The following is a 20,742-nucleotide window of genomic DNA, read 5'->3' on the forward strand; positions in this document are numbered from 1 at the left end:
CAATATTGTGTTGAAAGGTCAAAAGATTGGACCTATATGAGGCTTGCCTCTTCTGTCTTCCCACAGCTCTTGGCTACTCACAGCCTACTGCATATGTTTGCTGGATATATAGCTCCTCAGTTCCCTCATTAGAGCTGAGAACCAACTGAGGTTGCCACGTCTTAATCTAGTACTATATTAAGATATCCTCAGTGTCTTCATGTGTAACATTGAGATAAATGACTGGATCTGATAGAAACATCCCTTAGAAAAGTTTTTTTAATAAGAATATTTTGCTATCACAGTCAAGAAGGATCCCTCAAATAAAGGAATAAGCTTTATTTCTGGTCTGAAGCCAAAGAAGAAAATCCTTGACAATTTGTCTTCATCGTTAACGAAATCAGGTTGTTTTCTATATTCTACTTAAGTTATAATTATTCATGGACTATCACAGCTAAGAAACAAGGTTCTCTGGAATTAAGTCCTGTTCATGTTCTTAGTCATCTGTGATCCATGCAGTCTGGTCTCCATGTTGTCTAGCACATGCTACAGTTTTCTTCTGTTTTCATAGATTCTCCTCTTCTTCATCTTTCTCCATGCTGTCATGACTCTCCACGTTGTCATGACTCTCCACTTGGTCAGCATAATTTGAACTCTCCAATGTATTCTCTGTCGGTAGATTTTGCTCTCCCTTCATTTTCTTCTTCAAAATGTGTTCCCTTCTTTTTGTTCTAATAACTGAAATATAGAAACGATATTATCAAGGTTGGAGTAATGGAAGGATAGATATGAAGACAAAGCAGTGAGGGGGTAGTCATAGAAAAAATAAAAACATTATCAGAGAATAATAAATGTTACTGATCTAAGAAGGATAGTAAAATTTTTAAGATTTTACTTTGGTTTTTGGTTTGGTTTGGTTTGGTTTTTTGAAACAAGCTCTTGCTGGCTTTGAATTCACCATCCTGCTACCACTTCCCAAGTGCTCTGAATCCAGGTGTGAGCCACCAACCCTCAGCTGAAATTTGAATTTTAAAATTATTACATTCTATGTTCAACCCTTTAAAATACCCAATAACCCCCGCCGGGCGGTGGTGGCGCACGCCTTTAATCCCAGCACTCGGGAGGCAGAGCCAGGCGGATCTCTGTGAGTTCGAGGCCAGCCTGGGCTACCAAGTGAGTTCCAGGAAAGGCGCAAAGCTACACAGAGAAACCCTGTCTCGAAAAACCAAAAAAAAAAAATAAATAAAATAAAATAAAATAAAATACCCAATAACCCAATGTAATAAAAAGACATTAGAAAATATTTTCCATGGCTTACAAAGGTGGTCAGCCTCAGTAGGCAACAATCATCACTTATGCTCTTAGTCTCTGTCTCTTTTGGGTTGGGCACATCTAGAATTGTTTAAGAATGAAGTGGAGGATGTTGCTGCATTGGGACCAGACACTGAGCTTTACATGTTGAACCTGAAAGCTTTTACAAAATCAAGCATATGAAGTATTTATGGCATCTTCTCCTCACAATGACATGTAGGCATCTATAATATGTCTGTGTCTCAGATAGGGTCCTTCCACTGGGAGAAATGATTTTTGTTGTATGGATCTGGAACCCATGTCTATACCAGCCTGAGGCAAATGGAAAGTCTGCTTGTAGATGTTCTAGATACAGGAATAATGCACCAATATGTTCAAGGGAAAGTTTCATTCAAAACAAAGGTTTTTTTTTTTCCTAAACACTGTCATGGATTCTTGGAATTGGCCCATATTGAGGATCAAGCAACTAGACAGCTACCCATTGATCCCTGGGGTGTGATGAGAATGGTTCATTTCTACATCATGAACATCCATCTTCCTTAACTCAGACTCAATTTTATTCCAGTTATATTTTCTTTTGAAAAACTAAGCCACCATTCATTCCCATCCTTGATCTGACAGGACAAAGCACCTGAACCAATGAACTTCCCCAGTTCCTCATTCTCTGGATGTGGTTCAGCAGTCTCAGCCTGGCCATCACCTTCGGAGACCTCCTTTTCATCTAAAAGTGGAATCTCGACATTTTCATACAACGCTGCAAGCTGCTGTTTTTCCTCAGCTTTTACCAGCCGACTGAAGAAAGATAGAGATGAATGTTAGGCAGATTTTTTTTTTTTACAGTGAATCATCCTGCTTTATATTGAAGGTTTTAAAGTTTTATTTATATGTGTGTTTATAATAGGGAGGGGAGGTGGTATCAGGTGCCTGTGAAGACCAGGGAGGAGAACATCAGATTCCCTAGATCTGAAGTTACAAGTACTTGTGAGCTACCCAACCAGGATGCTGGAAACTAAACCCCAGTCCTCTGCAAGAACCTAGAGTGCTCTTAACCCTCAGTCGTCACTACAGTCAAGATCATAGAATTTTTTGACTCAAGAGGCATTGCTAATACATGTTGGTAGATGGAGAACAGAGGCAGAAAAATACATTTATGTGAGACTTCAAATTTCTTATCTGGCCTAGTTGATTCATGTCAACAAATACTCTGACAGTCCCAAACCTCATAACTAAAGCAGGGCTGGATGTGAGTGACATACTTAGACTAGCTACAAAATTCAAGGAATTTACAACGGAAACTACTATCAATGCAATATGATATAAAACAAAATTAATGCTGAGAAAAGCCACAATGAACAAAATGTCAAGATTTTAAATAAGTGTAGGATATTACTGATAGTTCCTTTTCCAGAGCCTCTAAAACCCTGGCTTAGCCCAGTATAGATCCTGTACTTAATTGGAGCTAAGCAGACAGGTTGGCCAGTGAAGAGCTTGTCACACAAGGCTGAGGACCTGAGTTCAATCCCCAGCACCCACATAAAAAGTCAGATGTGATGGTACATACTAGTAATCCAACACTGAGCAGGCAGAGACAGGCATATTACCACAGCTCATTGGCCGCTCATCTAACCAAACTGGTAAATTCTAGATCCCAGAAGATCTCAAATAACAAGATGGATTGCCCCTGAGGAATGGCACCCAAAGTACACCTTGGCCTCCAGCCACACATAGCAACACACTCGCTCACATACAGAAAGATGTTGTTATTTTGTAAACTGGGGCTATTTTAGTATTGATATTTTATAACACTACATTAAAATATCATTCACTCTTGTGGTGGTTTAAATAAAAAATGGTCTCCATAGGCTCATAGGAAGTGGCACTATTAGGAGGTATGGCCTTGTTGGAGGAAGTATACAGAAGGTGGGGTGGGGAGGCTTTGAGCTTTGAGCAATAGAAACCTAACTAAGACAGAAGTTGGTATCAGGGACTGAGGCATTGCTGTGATAGGCCAGACCATGTTTTTGCTTGGAGGAATGTGGGCTTTGGGACTTTGGGTTAGAAAAGCAGTATAACACTCTAAGCATGGGTTATTGGGCCGTACATAGTAAGAGCATGGAAGACAGCGGTGCTAAGGGTGATTTGAACTGTGAGGGCCAATTCAAATGTTTCCAGAGGAGAAGAATATTAATATGTGGCCTAGAGACAGTTCTTGTGACATTTTGCCAAAGAATATGGCTGCTTTCTGCCCTTGTCCAAAAAGAAAAATCTGCCTGAGGCTAAGTCAAAGAATTATAGATTAACAGCTTTGGCAGAGGACATTTCAAAACAACCTGACATTAACTCTGCTTGGTTACTAGTGGCCAACACTATGCAGATCTATAATAAAAAGGAGCAAGCTAAGCAAGACAAAAACACAAAATACACAATTTGAAAAGAAAAGGGGGCACCAGGGAAGAATTTAAAGAAAACCCTGATGCTAAATGGAATTCGGAAAGTGAAACCCCACCTAGCTAAGCTTCCAACTTCTGAAAAGGAACTCAAGAACAGTCTAAATACAAGTGTGGCAGTACAAGCCTTTAATCCCATCATTCAGGAGACAAAAGCAAACTTATCTCTGAGTTCAAGGCCAGTCTAGTCTATAGAGACTAGACTGCTTGCCCTAGCAAGCAGCAGAACTTGGCAGCTTCAGCCATGTGGTTTTTCCTTAAAGAGTCAAGGATGGAAGAAAGCGGTTATGGAATCACCCTCCATGGCTAAGGAAAGCCACTGAGCCCAGGCACGTGTCAGGGATGTCCCTGCATGGATGCTCGAGAGGCCATTGTGTGAAGCTGTGAAGAAGCCTGGATTGCCTTGGAGACCCCAAAACGTTGGAAATGCCACAGCCATGGACACCTCCCAAGGAAAGTTGCTAAAAGGGAGTGGAGGCAGCCAAAGAGTAATAAGTGTGTTGTAGTCAACAAAGCTGAATGGAGTTGGAGATCTGAAGAGCACAGAGATGCAGAGTTTGGAGTTTGCCCAGCTAGTTGTCAGTCTTGTTTTGGTCCAGTATTTCCTCACTAAACTCCCTTTACTCCCTTTTGGAACAGTAATGTATATATGAGCCACTGTATGTGGGAGGTACACGATCTGCTTTTTGATTGGATTTTGATCTCTTGACTGTAATCTCCTGTAAAGAAACTTTGAATCTTGAACTTTTAAACAATGCTGAGACTTTGATAGACTTTGGGGACTTTTGAAGTTAAACTGAAAGTAGTTTTGCATTATGATATGGCCACAAGTCTATGGGGGGCAGGGAGTGGAATATGGTGGTTTGAATGAAAAAGACCCCCATAAGGAGTGGCACTATTAGGAGATGTGGACTTATTGGAGTACGTGTGGCCTTATTGGAGGAAGTGTGTCACTAGGGGTGAACTCTGAGGTTTCAAGTGCTCAAGCCAGGCCCAGTGTCACTGTCTCTTCCTGCTGCCAGCAGTATCCAGATTTTGAACACTCAGCTACCTCTCCAGCACCATGTCTGCCTATTTGCTGCCATGCCTCCCACCATGACAATAATGGACTAAACCTCTGAACTGTAAGCCAACCCCAATTAAACACTTTATGAGAGTTGCCACGGTCACAGTATCTCTTCACAGCAATAGAAGCCCTAAGACAATCCTGATTAGTGAATTTTTAAACATTCCCTTAAAGTTTGCAGTTGAAGTAGCGCCTCCCTCTGGCCACTGTCAGTTCAACTCTGTATGTGGATCTGTGGAGAGCTGACTCTGTTTGGTGTGGAAATGGATGACAGTGTTTTACTTTCTCCCGATATACTACTGATCCACCTAGCTCTATGTGACCTGGGGAATAAAGAATACTTTGATGACTAGCTTCATTGTATTCTAAAGAGCAGTGATAGAAGAAAAGCAGGGATATCATCCTAGATACAGGTTGTGAGATGGCAAAAAAAAAACCATTCTCACAAAATAGTTCATTAAATGTATTGAAGATGATTCAGAAAGAGTGAAGCATTGGTCTCAGATACAAATTTTTGAGGATTCAAAAACATACAGGAATGAAGATAACTACTTTAACTCAACGTTTTCAAATGTTGATATGAATACCAAAAAAATCCACAATAAGTCAAATATCTAGAAACAATCTGTGCTCAGCATATCTATACTCCCAGCTCAAGGCACAGGCTTGACAGAATAACAGTAAATTGTAGGCTAGCATGGGCTAAATTGTGAGACTCTGTGTCAAAAAAAATCCTTCTCAAAAATAAGTTTCTTTCTTATAAATGTCTTCATTTGCTATAGTCAGGTGGCCACCAACTTTAAAGGAAGTTTGTACTTTCTTTGGCTGTTTCTGTAAGATGTAATAGAATTCTAGACTGAACCAGAATGTGGTCTAAATAGCATGATGCCACTTTGGCTTAATAGTTTCAAAACGACCACATCACTTTGAAAAAGCTCCAACCAATGTGATTAAAGTATGTTGTATGAAACTCCCAATGAAGAAATAAAAACATTTTAAATATTTTTAAAAGATAAGAGTTTCACCCCAATATCTAAATTCTAAAAACCAGTCAGTCAGCAAAGTGATTGTCACCCTAGCCTGAGGACCTCAGTTAAATCTCAAGGACCTGCATAAAAAGCCAGATATGTTGGTACACACTTGTAACCCCAACACTGGGGAGGTTCTGATATTTCAATTCCACTAAATTTTAATCTGGCCTACTTTTCTTCTCCTTCTCCTCTTCCTCTTTCTCCTCCTCCTCCTCCTCCTCCTCCTCCTCCTCCTCCTCCTCCCCTTTCTCCTCTTCCTTCTCTTCTTCCTCCTTTGCTAGCATAACCAACAATCCACACTTTGGAATACACTGGTCTGGAAATGTAGTATGATCATAATAATTTAATAATTAGAAGGAATGTCATCATCATCATCATCATCATCATCACCATCCTCTGACACTAAATAATTTCCTTGTGTATTTCCTGCCTTATTAGTTAAGAATGGGGGAGGCATATACTTACTGTATCATATAGGAGATTATGAGTCCACATATCAGGGCAACAACAAAGGCTATACTTGAAACTGAAATTACATGAACAAGACCAGGTCTACGTGGAATTATTACTAAAAAATGGAAAGAAAAGAAGTTTGTTACAAAATAAAAGGAAACAAACACTAAATTTGGCAATACTTTTACAAATGACATCCCTAATTTTGAAAAATACTGAAGTTAGAGATCTCCCATTTAGGGCTGAGTACTCACTCCTAAGTCTCTCAGTCTCTGTATGTTGTCCAGTTGTGGGTCCCCATGTTAATTCCAATCTATCACAAGAAACCTCTCTGATAAGAGTTAAGTGATACTCTGATCGATGGGTACAGTAGTATGTCATTTTATTGCTGTTCCATTAGCAGAATAATAGTAGCAAGTTTTCCACTAGGACTCATGACCTATTAAGTATCTGGTCCTTGGCCACATGAGCAGTGTCAAGTATGGCTCCATCTCACGGAGTGGAACTTAAATCCAATCAAAGGGTAGTTGGTTACTCCCGTAATATTTGTGCCACTATTACACCAGCATATCTTGCAAGTACGTCACTGTTATAAGTAGTATTGTAGTTATTGTAGCTGAGTGATACAAATGATTATGCAGAAGAGGAGGCAGAAAGATTGTAAAAGGCAAAAGTGGTGGATGACCCACAGAAACAAGCTTTTTCCAGACATAATAGAGTTGATACACATATGACTATAACAGCATGCACAAGACCTTCCAAAGTTTAAACCAGATAAAATCTCAGGAAATGAGAATAGGAAGTGGACACAAAGTCCCATCCCTATCCAGGAATTTATTTGTGGTTGATACTTCCTGGGAGAGGAAAATCAGCTCTCTCCTATGAAGTGTCACTGTGTATATCAACCACACTCCAAGGCAGGCCCCATGCCCAGGAGAAGCTGGCCAAAACAAGACATACTCCATGGGGTTCTTTTTAATGTGCTTTTTGTTTAGGTACTTTTTGTCTTATGTGGTTTTGTTTTGTTGTTGTTGATAGTTTTGATTTTCAGTTTTAGTTTTGGGGGCTTGAAATATTTTTAGAGAAAGAGATTGTGACGTTGGGTGGGTACAGAGATGGGGAGGATCTAGGAGGAGTTGGGAAGAAGAATATGATCAAAATATATTGTGTAATTTTTAGTTAAAAATTAATTTTTAACAAATTCTGAGGCTAGCTCTGTATCACATTTGCAGTCAAAGACCCCTCTCTTTCTCTCTCTCTGACTCTGTCTCTGTCTCTGTCTCTCTCTGTCTCTTCCTCTGTCTCTCTGTCTCTCTGTCTCTCTCTGTCTCTCTCTGTCTCTGTGTCTGTCTCTGTCTCTCTCTCTGTCTCTGTCTCTCTGTCTCTGTCTCTGTCTCTGTCTCTCTCTCTCTCTCTCTCTCTCTCTCTCTCTGTTTCCTGTCCTGGATGTTAACTGTCATGTATCCCCTGCCATTGCAGACTCTCCTTTGGAGCCTTAAGCCAAACTCTTCCTCCTATAAATTGATTTGGATCATGGTACTGTATCACAGCAACAGAAAAGTAATATACATAATAAAAGAAGACAAGAGAACTCTTCAAGACACTGATACTTTCTACAAGACCTCCATTGAGGAGATGCCCTGCAACATTGTTGACCTCATTTGAGGGTCTGTCCTGCTACCTAGCCCTAGCTAGTATTTCAGTCTTGGAATCCTGAGAAATACCTGAAAAATAGAGAGAAGGGACCCAAAGAATGGGCATTCTCCTCCTTCCTCCTCCTCCTCCTTCTTTCTCTTCCTCTTCTTATTCTTATTCTTCATATTCTTATTCTTTGAATGAGCATCAATTTTTAAAGGAGAAAAAATACTGCCAGGCATTCTAGTACATGCCTTTAATCTCAGCACTAAGCAGAGAGAGACAAGGGGATCTTTGTGAGTTCAAAGCCAGGTCAGGCTACATAGTGAGATCCTGTCTAAAAGAAAATGTTAATGTGAGACTGCAGAGCCCCTCTGTACAGAAACAATTTTGAGGCTGGAGTGATGGCTTAGTAGGTAAAAAAAGTACCTGCCACCAAACCTAACAACTTAAGTTTGATCCCCCTACAGAGTGGAAGGAGAGAATCAAGTCATGAAAGATGTCCTCTCATGTCCATCTATCCACAGGCACCATACACACAGAGACACAGAGACACATTTTAATTCATTAATAATGCAATCATTTTAATTTTTTTCAATTTTACTTCCCCAAACCCCAGACTTTCTTCCTGTGGTCACCTCCTACTGGAGCCCTCAATCTTACACTATGGATGTACTGGTCACTATAACAACACCCATCACCTATAGATTTACCGACCCATACATAACAACCTGTAATCTGTAGATAAACTGACTCCTTGCCCATAGATATTCTAACCCTTGATAGGAACTCTTGTCACCAGGCACCTACCATGTGTCACCTTGGCTTATGATCAAGATATTGCCCTAATGGTCTCAAGGTGTAAGATGCTATAAGAAGAAGAAACTACAGGGCAATTCATGATGTAATCCCAGATACCTTCATTCCAAGAGTTGAACCTGGGGACTGCAGAACGTGGCATGAACTCATGAGAGATCTCTGTCGGCTCAGGTGTATCACTATTCTGTGATGTTCCTTAAATTTAAAAATAAAAAGAATCATTTTGTACAAAATATTATTTTATACAAAAATATTTTTAAACAAAAGCCATTGGGAAAGCAAGTATATTGGACAGCCACCTGCGAAGCCTGACCACTTGAGGTGACTACCTTTTGTGCCACACTTGGTCTTTTCTCTCTTCCTGTTGCTCCACTGAAAGGAGAGTTTTCCTAACAATTGAACAATGCCCTGATGTTCAGACCTCAGTGGAAGGAGTCAACCAAGCCTGAGAAAACAATAGGAATGTAAAGCACTAACTACACATATGGGATGTGTGGTGCATGGGGTCCACTCTATAGTCCTGCCAGACTTCCTGTACACCTTCAACTGTTCACAATGAAACACTGCAGAAAAAAGAACATGGGCTCTTGATAGTTTAATTATAATAAGAACTGAAAACTTCCCACTATCCTGGGCATGAGGGAAAGCCTAAGAGACCTGGGCAAAGGAGGCATTAGTAGTCTTGGTGAGAGGCAATGACTAAAGCAGAGTTGAGAAACAAGAGGAAAGAGCTTGAGATGCTGAGTTTTGGGAATTTTTATGTGAAGTTTGCTACAAATAGGGAGTGAGAAGACTATTGCAGAGATCCAAACTGGTCAAAATACAAAGGTTAATGGACTAGGGGTGTTCAATCTGAACTGGTACATATACAATGCAACAACTACACACAAGACAAAGAGAATATCTCAGAAGATGGGGTAGAAAAACTAGTAAGAGTCAAAGAACCAGGATGCTTCTGGGAGATAGTGTCTTCTAGACATGACAGAGAAGATGCTTCTACAAAGACTCAACACTATGGTTGCCTAAACAAGACTTGCATAATGACAATGCCAGTTGACATACCAACCTGGAATGGAGACATCGCACAAATCCCAGCCCATAGATGAAGAGCTGCAGACCATCAATGGCTGTGGAGACAGGCAGAATCTGGATTTTCCAGGGACTAGTCCTCATATTGGTTATCCAATCTCAAGTGGTCAGCCTTAGAGAAATGTGCATGCCAACAGCACAATGAACTCAGTAGGATGCATGTGTGTGTGTGCGATAACAATAATAATTTTAAAAGAAGTGAATTTTATAGGGAGTGATGGGGGGATGGGAGGAATTGGAGAGGATGGGGGATGAAATTATATAAATACAGTACTCACGTATGAAATTATCAAAAAATAAAAATTAAAAATACAAATCAAGAATGCTGAGTGAGGAATCAACTCCTGGCAGGTATTTATTTAACAGATATGAAAAGACCCAGAAGGAACTTCTAAGGTGGGAAAAACAGCAAGGCAGAAAGGTGGCCTTTCATCTAAAGAGAACTCTGTGGCAAGCAGTCTTGAGAAAGCTCCAAGCAGAAAAGTCAAGAGCAAAGAAGCCCTGGAAAATCAGCAACAGGACTGCGAGGGAATGGTTGCATATTCTATGCCACCCAAAGGGAGCTGGAGCTCTTACTCAGCCTGTGCTCTGTAGTCTACAGCCTCTCTGCTAATCCCTAGTGAGTATCAAGTGGCAGCATCACAAATCGACTCTTCAAAGGGAGTGGCTTTTATCTACTTTGCACCTAGGTGCTGTCTACACTGGTGATCATACATACCAGTACCCTCCAGAGTTCCACATCGTACCAGCCTGGGCCATGTCATGGATCCCACCTCTGCTCCCAGTTCCCTCACTCACCTTTACTTGTCTGGGATTCTGAGGACTTCAGAGTTGATGCACCTAGAAGGCCATTGAAGGGGACCCAAGAGAAGATACTGATTTAAGACAGATTTAGGAAAATGGGGAAATAATTTGGTAATAGACAAGGACGTCAACACAGGGTTTCCAGATAGTGAAAAATATAAATGTTAATAAATCTATCCCAGTATCTTGCAGGCATATAAGTTTGCCAAAATCATGGTATCCTATTTATATCTCCTGCTTTATTTTGTGACTGTGAGATTTTACAGTCATGTGACCTGAGAAACTCTCTTCCAGGATAAGGACATGAAAAGACAGAGTTGAAAACTGTTGTGCTTTATCACAAAGACAGGGAGCGAGGGCCAGTGAAGACATCAATAACAGCCTTTCCTTGGATGCAGATGAGATGTGACTGTATCATTGGCATAGCCTCTCCTTGTATAGAAGTGAAATTCCATTCTTCTCTTATGGGGAGACATACATGACTTCAAAGATCATCAGGCTCAGTTCTACTGTTTTAAGATAAATCATTTCTTATCTTTTTTTTGTTGTAGTCATTGTTGGTTTTTATTTTTTTTAGAAAAAGTGCCACTAAGTATCCCTAGAGGGTCTGGAACTGAAGAGAACCATCTATCTGCCCCTGCCTTCTGAGCGCTAGGTCTTAAAATGTGAACCACAAAGTCTGGCCAAATGATTTCTTATAACTTTGAACTAAACAGGAAACTCTTTCCCTGCTGACTGGCTTTCAAAGTGCTGGAAGGTGCTATGTACACTTACGGGGTTGGAAGGACACCCAGCACTGGACACTACATGATACAATACTGATCTTCCAGGCAAGATCTGCCCACTGGTATGACAGTGACAAAGATGTAGGTATACCCCATGCATGCCTGGTGCCCAAGGAGTTCAGAAGAGGTCCCCTGGAACTGATGTTACAGACAGTTATGAGCCATCATGTGGGTGCTGGGAATCAAACCTGGGTCCTCTGAAGAGCAGCCAGCTCTCTTAACCAATGATCTATCTCTCTAGTCCTGCCCTTATACTTATACCCATATATTTGTGCTGCCCACAACCTGAGTCAAATAAGCTTCTTGTTGCAGTAAGCAGTGGTTAATGCATTACTGTTCAAACTGATAGAAATATATGCCTGTAGTTGCTCAGCTATAGATGGTATGTTGTAGAATATTATTTTAATGTGTGTTATTTTTGTTTATGTTGTATTTGCAGTTTAACTTCACAGTTTAACTCTGTGAAGCTGTGTTACTGTAAAACTCCTGATGGTCTAATAAAGAACTGAATGGCCAATAGAAAGGCAGGAGAAAGGATAGGCAGGGTTGGCAGGCAAGGAGAATATATAGAAGGAGAAATCTGGGAGGAGAGAAAGAGAGAGCAAGAGAATAAGGAGATGACACCAGGGACCAGCCACCCAGCTACACAACCAGCAATGGAGTAAGAAAGAAAGGTATACAAAAATAGAGAAAGGTAAAAGCCCAGAGGCAAAGGCAGATGGGTTAAAGTTAAGAAAATCTGGCAAGAAACAAACCAAGCTAAGATTGGGCATTTATAAGTAACAATAAGTCTATGATCTATGTGTGTATTTATTTGGAGCTGGGTGGTGGGCCCCCAAAAGAGTAAAAGAGTAAAACCAACAACAACAATGATATATCTGTTATTAACTATACACATACACACACACACACACACACACACACACACACACACACACACACACACACACACCTTAAAGCTTAGAGAACACTGCGGAAGAAGGGGGCAAGAAAACCAGAAGATGGGAGGCATGTTGTGAAATGTTATCCTCTGGACACAACATGGCTCTTGCACTCATGAACAGCAGCTGTGATTATCTGTACACAATCAAGTCAATTAAAACTTCCAGCATGGAGGAAGAAGGGCTTCCAAGGCCCCACCCCAACTGAGGATTTTATTGGAAGTTGATATTCATTAGGAGGTGGACAGTCACTTTTCTTTATGATTGTTGCCCATGTTAGGTTCCCAATGCCTTGGTAAATGACCCTGCACCACATGAGCACTAACTGGACTCTGAATTTTGAAAAAATTAATTTAAATTATAAATGGAAGACACAAAGCTTTGGGGTGAGATGTAATAAGGGTACTACTGTACAGAGGAGGAGCAACAGAGAAAGGGGTGGGTATAATTAAGAAACATTGCATACATGTATGAAACTTCTAGAAAAGAAATACAAATTTAAATTTTAAAAGATAAATGGTTTTTGTTCTTTTCTTTTCCAGAGCTGAGGACCAAACCCAGGGCCATGATTTTTCTTCTTAAATTAAAAACCACAGCCTAGGAGACAAATGGCACATGTCTATAATTCTAGCATTTGAGAGGCTGACAAAACAGGGTTCTGAACTGCAGGCCAGCCTGGGCTGTATAGTGAATACCTATTTTTAAAAATGAGCCCAGAAAGTGTAGAGGATTGTAAATAATGCAGGATCTTTGCAAAGCTTCTGTGTCTGGACCCGTGAGCTCGATAAACCACTGAAACATGTACAGCAAATTACAACTGAAGTCATTCATAGAATCGAGATAGACTCAAGGTTGCTCTGCACACTGATTAAAGTGAAAGGCAATGGAAGAAAACAGTAGCCCTTAATGAGAAACACAAAGCACACTGAGGCACAGAGTATTTGATTTCCTTTCAAATGTTTGTCTAACTCTTCTCTGGACTTCACTACTAGCAAATACTCAAGACATATTCATACTACAACACACACAACACACATATATACCACATATGTATATATACCACACCCACACACCACATATATACACAACACACGCCACACATGCATGCACACATACACACCACACATACCATACACATACAATACACCACATACACACACCACACCACACACACACAAACCCCACAAATGCACATGCACACACACACACACACACACACACACACACACACACACACACACACCATCCAGTTCTTATCCTCACCTCAATAAGTAAGGCAATGACTTACTTGTAGGTGTTAGGGTTACTGCGTTTTCTGGAGCTATTGAATTGGGGCCTCCGGGTTTTTCCGTAGGCGCTTTTGGTGCTTGTAACTGTACACTCCCTTGAAAAGAAAACTTGTAGCAGTGAAATGTAATTAACTTCCTTTCAGTCCCCTAGAAACAAGTCTTTAGTCCCCCTGCAATGAGAAAGGTCATCGCTGAAGCTACCTGGTGAACCTGCTGTTTTCCCAAAAGGATAAAGCTCATCTACATAAGGCAAGCAGACATGAAGTAGGCATTCCAATAAACACCAAAATAAAAACACAGAAGAACTCTGAACCTTGTTCATTATTCTAAAATTATCGGTTCTCTTTCATACATGAGAAAGAAATACTTATCTAACAGCCCAGCGACTGGAGCAGTGAGACACTCTGCCTCCCATGGAATGTTTGGGTTCTGATTTAGAGCTCCTGGTATGAGGTCAGCTTACCACATGGCCCTGGAATTCCTTCCTGGAACCAGAGCAGCCAAGGAGACTGACTAAATGAGCCAGGTGTCCTACGGTAAGGCAGACAGGAAAGAGACCAGGCTCCTGCCTTCAGGGAGATTGCAGATTAGGGAGGAGGTGGTCGAGAGTCTTGATTCAGTGTGATAAATCATAAGAAAGTGACAGATGCTAGCTGCCATGCCACACATGTATAATCCCAGCACTTAGGGGGTAAAGGTGGAAGGCTCAGCAGTTTGAGGTCATCCTTAGCTATATAACAAGTTAGAAACTTCAAGGCCAGCCTGGGCTGCATGAAACCTTGTCTCAAAATAAATCCCAACAATAAAACCTAGAAGGCTGCTAGAAAGCAGTAGACTGTATTGTAGTCGAGGCTCACTTTTTGAAAAAAATGTCTGGATTCTAAACCTTATTCTTTTTATTTATTCTTTCACAAATTCTTATACTTACAGAACTATATAATATGTAAATATACAAATATATAAAATACTTTGATCATAATTCTGCCAACCCTCTTTTTTAAACTTCTTAATACATTTTTAAATTAAAATATAATTATATCACTTCCCCCTTCCCTTTCTTCCCTCCAGCTCCTCCCATGTCCCCCCACCCTCAAACTGATACCCTGTTTTCTTGCTACATGTAATGTATTACTGTTACATATATATGTACATACATGTTATACACATAGACAGATAGATAGATATGACATGATAGATAGATGATAGATAGATAGATGACAGATAATAGATAGATGACAATAGAAAGAGAGAGACAAATATGCAAGTACAACTTGTTCAGTCTGTTTTATTGTGTTTATGATCACACAATGGGGCTGACCACATTGTATTAGATAACTGTAGGGAGAGAAGAAAGCCCTAAGTTAGTGAAGACCTGAGTGAATGAATATATGCTCTTGACATAGGCATGCCCATTTCAAGGACCTCAGAGCCTCAAACCTATTGAGGAATGGCAAGTCCCCTCCCCCCCACACACACAACCCCTGCCCAGGAAGGTGAGGCTCAAGGACATGGCAAAGCCTTCCTCTGGTCCAAGTGTGGATGTTGACTGTGTATGCAGAAAAATATCCACCAAAGCTTTCTTCACCCAAATGTTTATGACCTGAAGACTGCTCTCCTCCAGAGACTGCTCCTACCAAGATCAGAAAAAATCTGCCCCTTTGATCCATCCATATAACACAAACCCTGCCTCCATAACCGTACATGATAGTCCTGCCTCCTCCTTGTTCAGCTGTATGCAATAACACTACCTCTCATTTCAACTCCACATAATAAGCACACTTAGCTTCCAGGGTGCTGAGGTTTCTCCAGCAAAGAGTAGAGGGCACCCAATGCCAGCTTTCCTGCATGTCCCTGTATCTGTCTGTCTTTTCTTCACTCACTCACTGATCCCAATCAGATCTGTCCCTGGAGCTATGCTAGATGAATCAGATAAAACAATTAAGGGGCTCATCCCTGGCTAATTCTCCTTCTCTTAGCAGTCATTAGCTGCCTATAGCTCTTTGTCTAGGGACAGGATCCTGTGAGATTTTCTCTCTTCCTTGTCAGTGTGTCTACTGATAATGCCATTGTTCAGGTCTTGTTTATGTTTTTTTTTTTTTATCATTTCTAGGAGAGATGATCTCACAGCAGGCTTCTTGATATCTTGCCTGTTACAAATTCTCTGCTCCTCTTCTGTGATTTTTCCGGAGCCATAGATGCAGGGACTGTGGTGTAGATGTATCTACTGGAACTGGAATCCTCACCACTCATTGATCTCTGCAGTGTGTCCAGTTGTGGTTTTCTGTAATGGTCTTTATTGGCTGTAAAGAAAATCTTCCTTGATTCAAGGTGATAACTACAATCATCTATGGGTATAAGGCCAATATTTAGAATGTAGTTAGGAATTATGCTGACCTAGCAAAATGGCAGTAGTACATCTAAGATGCATGACCTCACTAGCCCCAGGTAGTTGGCTAGAATTCTAGTACCAGACATGTTTTCCTTCCTGTTGAGTGTCTAATCAGCTTTAAGTCCAATTAGACATCTGTTTGTTAGTACCAACATGTGAGGGCCACTATTGCACCTTTATGGATATCTTGCCATGCTGACCATTGTTGTGGTTCATAGGTATCACAGCTAGTAAGGACTATTAATTGTTTCCCTCCCTTGGTAGCTTGCATAATCCTTTCTGGAACTATTGAAGCTAGACCTCAGGAAAGGAGCTTTTGGGTTATACAGTTTGAATCATTCAAGTCCTGTGCCCTAAGTATACAATGTCATCATCAATAAGGACTGACAGGGAAGACAGGGCAGGACCTCAAGACAGGAACCTGGAGGCAGAAATTGGACCAGAAGCCATACAGGAATGTTGCTTACTAACTTTGTTCCTCATGAGTTGTTCAGCCTGCTTTCTTATACTATCCAGGACCACCTGTCCATGGCTAACACCATCAGTAGTGAGCTGGGCCCTCCCACATCAATCATTAATCAAAAGAAATGCTGCAGACTTGCCTACAGGCCAATCTTACATATTTTCTCAGTTAAGATTCTCTCTTCCCAAATATATCTAAGTTTTTGTCAAGTTGACAAAAACCAACCAACACAACTCTACACATATACAAAGCAGCCACTCACTGCCTCTAGCTCTTCAGGAAGGAGTAGAACCTCATGAGTCTCTCCCCCAGTCAATGATGAAATGCCCTCGGGCCCAATCCTGTGTGGGTCCTGCATGGGTAATCATAGACACTGTGAATTCATGAGTACAATGACCATGTTATGTCTAGAAGACATCCTTTCAAAACATACTTCACCATCCTCAAACTTTTAGATTCTTTCCATTTGTTTTCTATGATGCTTCTTGAGCCTTGGAGGAAGTGATATAGATATTCCATTTAGGACTAAACATTCCACCATTACTTATTCTCAGTACTTTGACCAGTTATGAGTCTCTGCATTAACCCTTGCCTGTATAAGCTTCTTTGATAAAAGCTGAGAGTACACTAATACATAGATATAAAAATATGGATTAAGAAGAGATTTTGACATGTCCATTCAGTAAAAGAATTATAATAGGTTCCTCACTAAGGCCTATGACCTCCCTACCTGTAGATACCCCAATGCACTCTAAAGCTAAATTTTTGAATTTCATCAATTCACTTAAATCCCCTCAGCTTCAGTTTGCTCATGTGTAAATCCTAGAAAAAAAAAATAGTACCTAGTTCACAGGGTTAGTGAGTTAAACAGTGCAAGCCTTCATAGCTCAGAAAAACAGAACTGATGGTTTTGGCTTGTTATAATTTGAATAGAATATCAGCACAGGCACCCAATTCTCCTGCACAGACCCTTCCTCTTTGTGGCACAAACCTTCCTCCAATCTCCTCCAAGGAGGGTGCACCTGAGAGCAGATGCTCCCTAATGACTGCTGTCTATTCTACCTGCATAAAGTTTTTCTCTGTGTGATGTCACAAGGCAGGGTGGTTGCCAGGGTAAAAGAGTATCTTCAGAAGCCAAAGTTCTCCAGCCCTCACAGACTGAAGACCATGCAACTGAGGAAACCCCACATATACTGCCCATGTTTCACTCCTACTTCTCACATCTGTCTGCAAGGCCAAGGTAATTTGCTTCTCCTCTGAAGTGACTACTTAATCCTTCCACCATTTGAACATCTGTCTAAAATTGCAACCTCCTCTTCCTGTGGCCCTGCTTCACATTCAACCCTACTTTCTCCTCCCCATAGGCAACAGGAGCAGACTGGACGAAATCATGAGTTTTGATCTAATGAGGTCAGGTTGCACAAAACCTAGTCAAGAATTCAGTGCAAACTGGGAGTGTAGCTAGGTGGTAGAACATTTGCCACCCTAAAGGCCCTGGGTTTGATCCCTAGAATTACAAAAGCAAACCAATCTACTTATGCTATGGTATGCCACCAAACACCCACACAGCATAATAGCTGTTATGCTGGCCAATACAGCACAGGGGTAAGAAAGTCTCAACTCTCATAGGAGTTCACAACCTTGTATGCTATTAATAGGGGAAGAGAGCCAACAATAAAGAACCAAAAATAAAAGGCATGTTACATGGCAGCTTGTACTATGAAACAATTTTTAAGCACGGCAATGAGATGAAAGTGAATTGGCTGGAAGATCAGAGAGGATTGCCAAATAACCTTAGAGCTGGGGCCCAAATGAGAGGGGGAAGGGTAGCCCAACCAGATGTTTGATCACTCAGAGTGAAAGTGTACATATTTTCTCTTCACTGTCTCCTGCATTTGCATGTTTCTGTCTTCCTTCTTCCTGAAGAATCATCTCAATTTATTTCAGTAGAGATCCCCTTTAGTTCACCTGGTTATTTCCTCATTTCCAGAAAGATGTTCTTTCCCAAGGCAGAATTTTCTATTTGAGATAACCTTCTGGAAGAGTAGGATTATGAGACAGACACCATGCCTGGAAACTCTGAAGGACATTCCTAATGAATCAGTTGGGACTAGAGTGGTTGCTTAGAAATTAAGAATATTTTCTGCTCTTCCAGAGGACCTGAGTTTTGTCCCCAGCTCCTACGCACAATCATCCATGACTCCAGATCCTGCCTACCAGGGGATCTGGCACCTTCTTCTTTTATTGCTCTGGTTCTTTGCTATGATCCAACTTTTAGTCATTGCTTTCCATAGTTGATTTACTGTGTTTCACCAGCTTGAAGACATTTCCAGTCATCTCATCAAATGTTGTGGGGCATTCAACATGGAGTGCTGAGGGACACATCTTTATATATTCAGGTTTAAGTGTTCTCTGCAGAGCCCCTTTGTTTTGAGGACAAGTCAAACCTGTTCAGGGCTCAACCTCACCTCAAATTTACTATCATTGCTTTCACATGATTCTTGATCCCAATGACATGAAACACTCCTTACTAATATTCTGCCCCCATGAATGATGCCAGCCTTTTGTGTCATATGTGCAAGGCCACCAGTTGCTACCAGTTTCCACTTCACCAGCTCTGCCAACTCCTTTCTTGCCTAGTCAGTCATCCTATAGAATCTCATCTTTCTCCATGTGAACGCTTCTCTCCTGTCCCTGGTGCTGTATCTTTAATATACACTATTCATTGTATTTCCCTTCAGAGAACTCATTACTTACCTTTAATTTTTGAATTGGTATGTCTGCATATATTTGAAAGTCAGGACAACCTGTGTGAGTCAATTCTTCTTCCACCATACCAATCCCAGATACCGAACTCAAGTCATCAGGCTTGGTGGCATCACTCACCTTTTCACATTTAGTATTTCCTTTACCAAGTTTTCCATGGCAAGGACGATATTTAATGATGACTATGTTCCATGTCTCACAACATATGCACCTAGTAGGTGCTCTGGCTCAGCTGATCAGATGAGAGGAAAAGTCTTATCTGTCCCGACACTGATGAAAAACCACCTTGTGAAGTGTTATTGCTGAAATACTTGAGTCTAGCTGGAGTGACTGTGGTGGGAAAGCAGGGACCAACAGAGTCCAGTGGGGAAGGGGGCAAAGGTGGTGCTGGGAGGAAGAAACTCGTGAAGGAATCACTCCAGGTGAACTGTGTTCAAGGATGGTCGAGTCCCCACACGACTCGGCCTTCCCTGTCCACCTGTTCCTCATTCTCTTTTGCTGCCAAGCCCTTCATCTCGTTTCTCTATCCCTACCTTCCTCATTCTTCCCCGGAGGCTCACCTCACTTTTACCACCTCTACAGCACAGCATCCAGTGGGAGTCAAATGTTCAGGTTTTTATCAAATGACACCTTGAGTCTCAAGTGACCATACACTGAAACCATCAGCCAACATAAACCTGCCTGCCTTTTCCTTGGGTATTTTGTCACATCAATGGGATGCTAACACAACAGTCAATGAGAACAGTAAGGGATATTTCAGCACAAGGTAGAGGGTTCCCAGAACGACAATGAAGGCACTGTGGGAGATGGAGGGCATAAATATCAGTGGCAGCCACTAGAACTTCAAGATCAGAACATAGATTTATCAAAATGTGTTAGAATCAGAAATAAGTGTGATACAAAATAATGTAGATGCAGAGGCAGAAAAGAACACATTAAGATTTGCAGATGATAAGCCCAAAGTGTAAGACTATAGCTAGAAACAATCAGTCAAACCTGTGTTTTAGAGGGAAGGGACAGAGAGCAGTCTACATGAGGGAAAGGAAGAGGAGGAAAAAAGCAGTCACCTTGGACAGGACACAATGGGCACAGTTGAGACCTGTAGGTAGGAAATTGAAGCAGCAATTCACATAACTGAATGGAAGTGGACTGGGCAGGTTTGAGTTGGGGAGGAAGGGGAGACAAGTCAGAAGGCAATGATCTGAACCATATATAAATAATCTGGCATCAATATAATAAAAGGGATCCTAGGAGTGCTGGACAAACTACCACTAATAGTCCTGACGCTCCAGTGTCACGTAAGCATACGTAAGAAGTGACAGAGAATCCTTCCAGGAAGTGGGACAGTAGTCTGGAACTTTGAAGGAGGTACTGGAGATTAAAACCTAGACCTTGCACCTGCAAAAGCTAAGCAAGCCCTCCATCCTGTACTACACCCTTAGCCTTAGAACTTTCTTTCGACTCCTAGTATAGAC

The 20,742-nt window shown here is 41.2% G+C and overlaps 1 protein-coding gene across 1 annotated transcript; it reads right to left on the reverse strand.

Moving 5' to 3' along the window:
• Positions 1-240: 240 nt before the first annotated feature.
• Positions 241-18,679, reverse strand: CUNH19orf18 (chromosome unknown C19orf18 homolog). The gene is made up of 7 exons (XM_052760432.1): positions 13,800-18,679; positions 13,649-13,744; positions 10,629-10,670; positions 8,841-8,936; positions 6,300-6,402; positions 1,922-2,082; positions 241-717 (listed from the first exon to the last, which is right to left on the reverse strand). Exons 1-7 carry the CDS (start codon positions 13,969-13,971, stop codon positions 545-547), a joined length of 843 nt encoding a protein of 280 aa, XP_052616392.1. The 5' UTR covers positions 13,972-18,679; the 3' UTR covers positions 241-544.
• Positions 18,680-20,742: the final 2,063 nt, after the last annotated feature.

The sequence above is a fragment of the Peromyscus californicus genome, unplaced genomic scaffold (genome assembly GCF_007827085.1).
Source record: "Peromyscus californicus insignis strain IS unplaced genomic scaffold, ASM782708v3 Scaffold_4__1_contigs__length_199733344, whole genome shotgun sequence".
Classification (NCBI taxonomy): Eukaryota; Metazoa; Chordata; class Mammalia; order Rodentia; family Cricetidae; genus Peromyscus; species Peromyscus californicus.

Excerpts from the sequence above, each read along its gene's own strand:
- CUNH19orf18 (XM_052760432.1), bottom strand. The coding sequence starts at position 13,971 with ATGAACAAGGTTCAGAGTTCTTCTGTGTTTTTATTTTGGTGTTTATTG. Across the intron at positions 13,745-13,799 it reads GGGGACTAAAGACTTGTTTC|GGAGTGTACAGTTACAAGCA; the intron begins TAGGGGACTGAA and ends TTTCTTTTCAAG. Across the intron at positions 2,083-6,299 it reads ATAATCTCCTATATGATACA|TCGGCTGGTAAAAGCTGAGG; the intron begins GTAAGTATATGC and ends ATCTTTCTTCAG.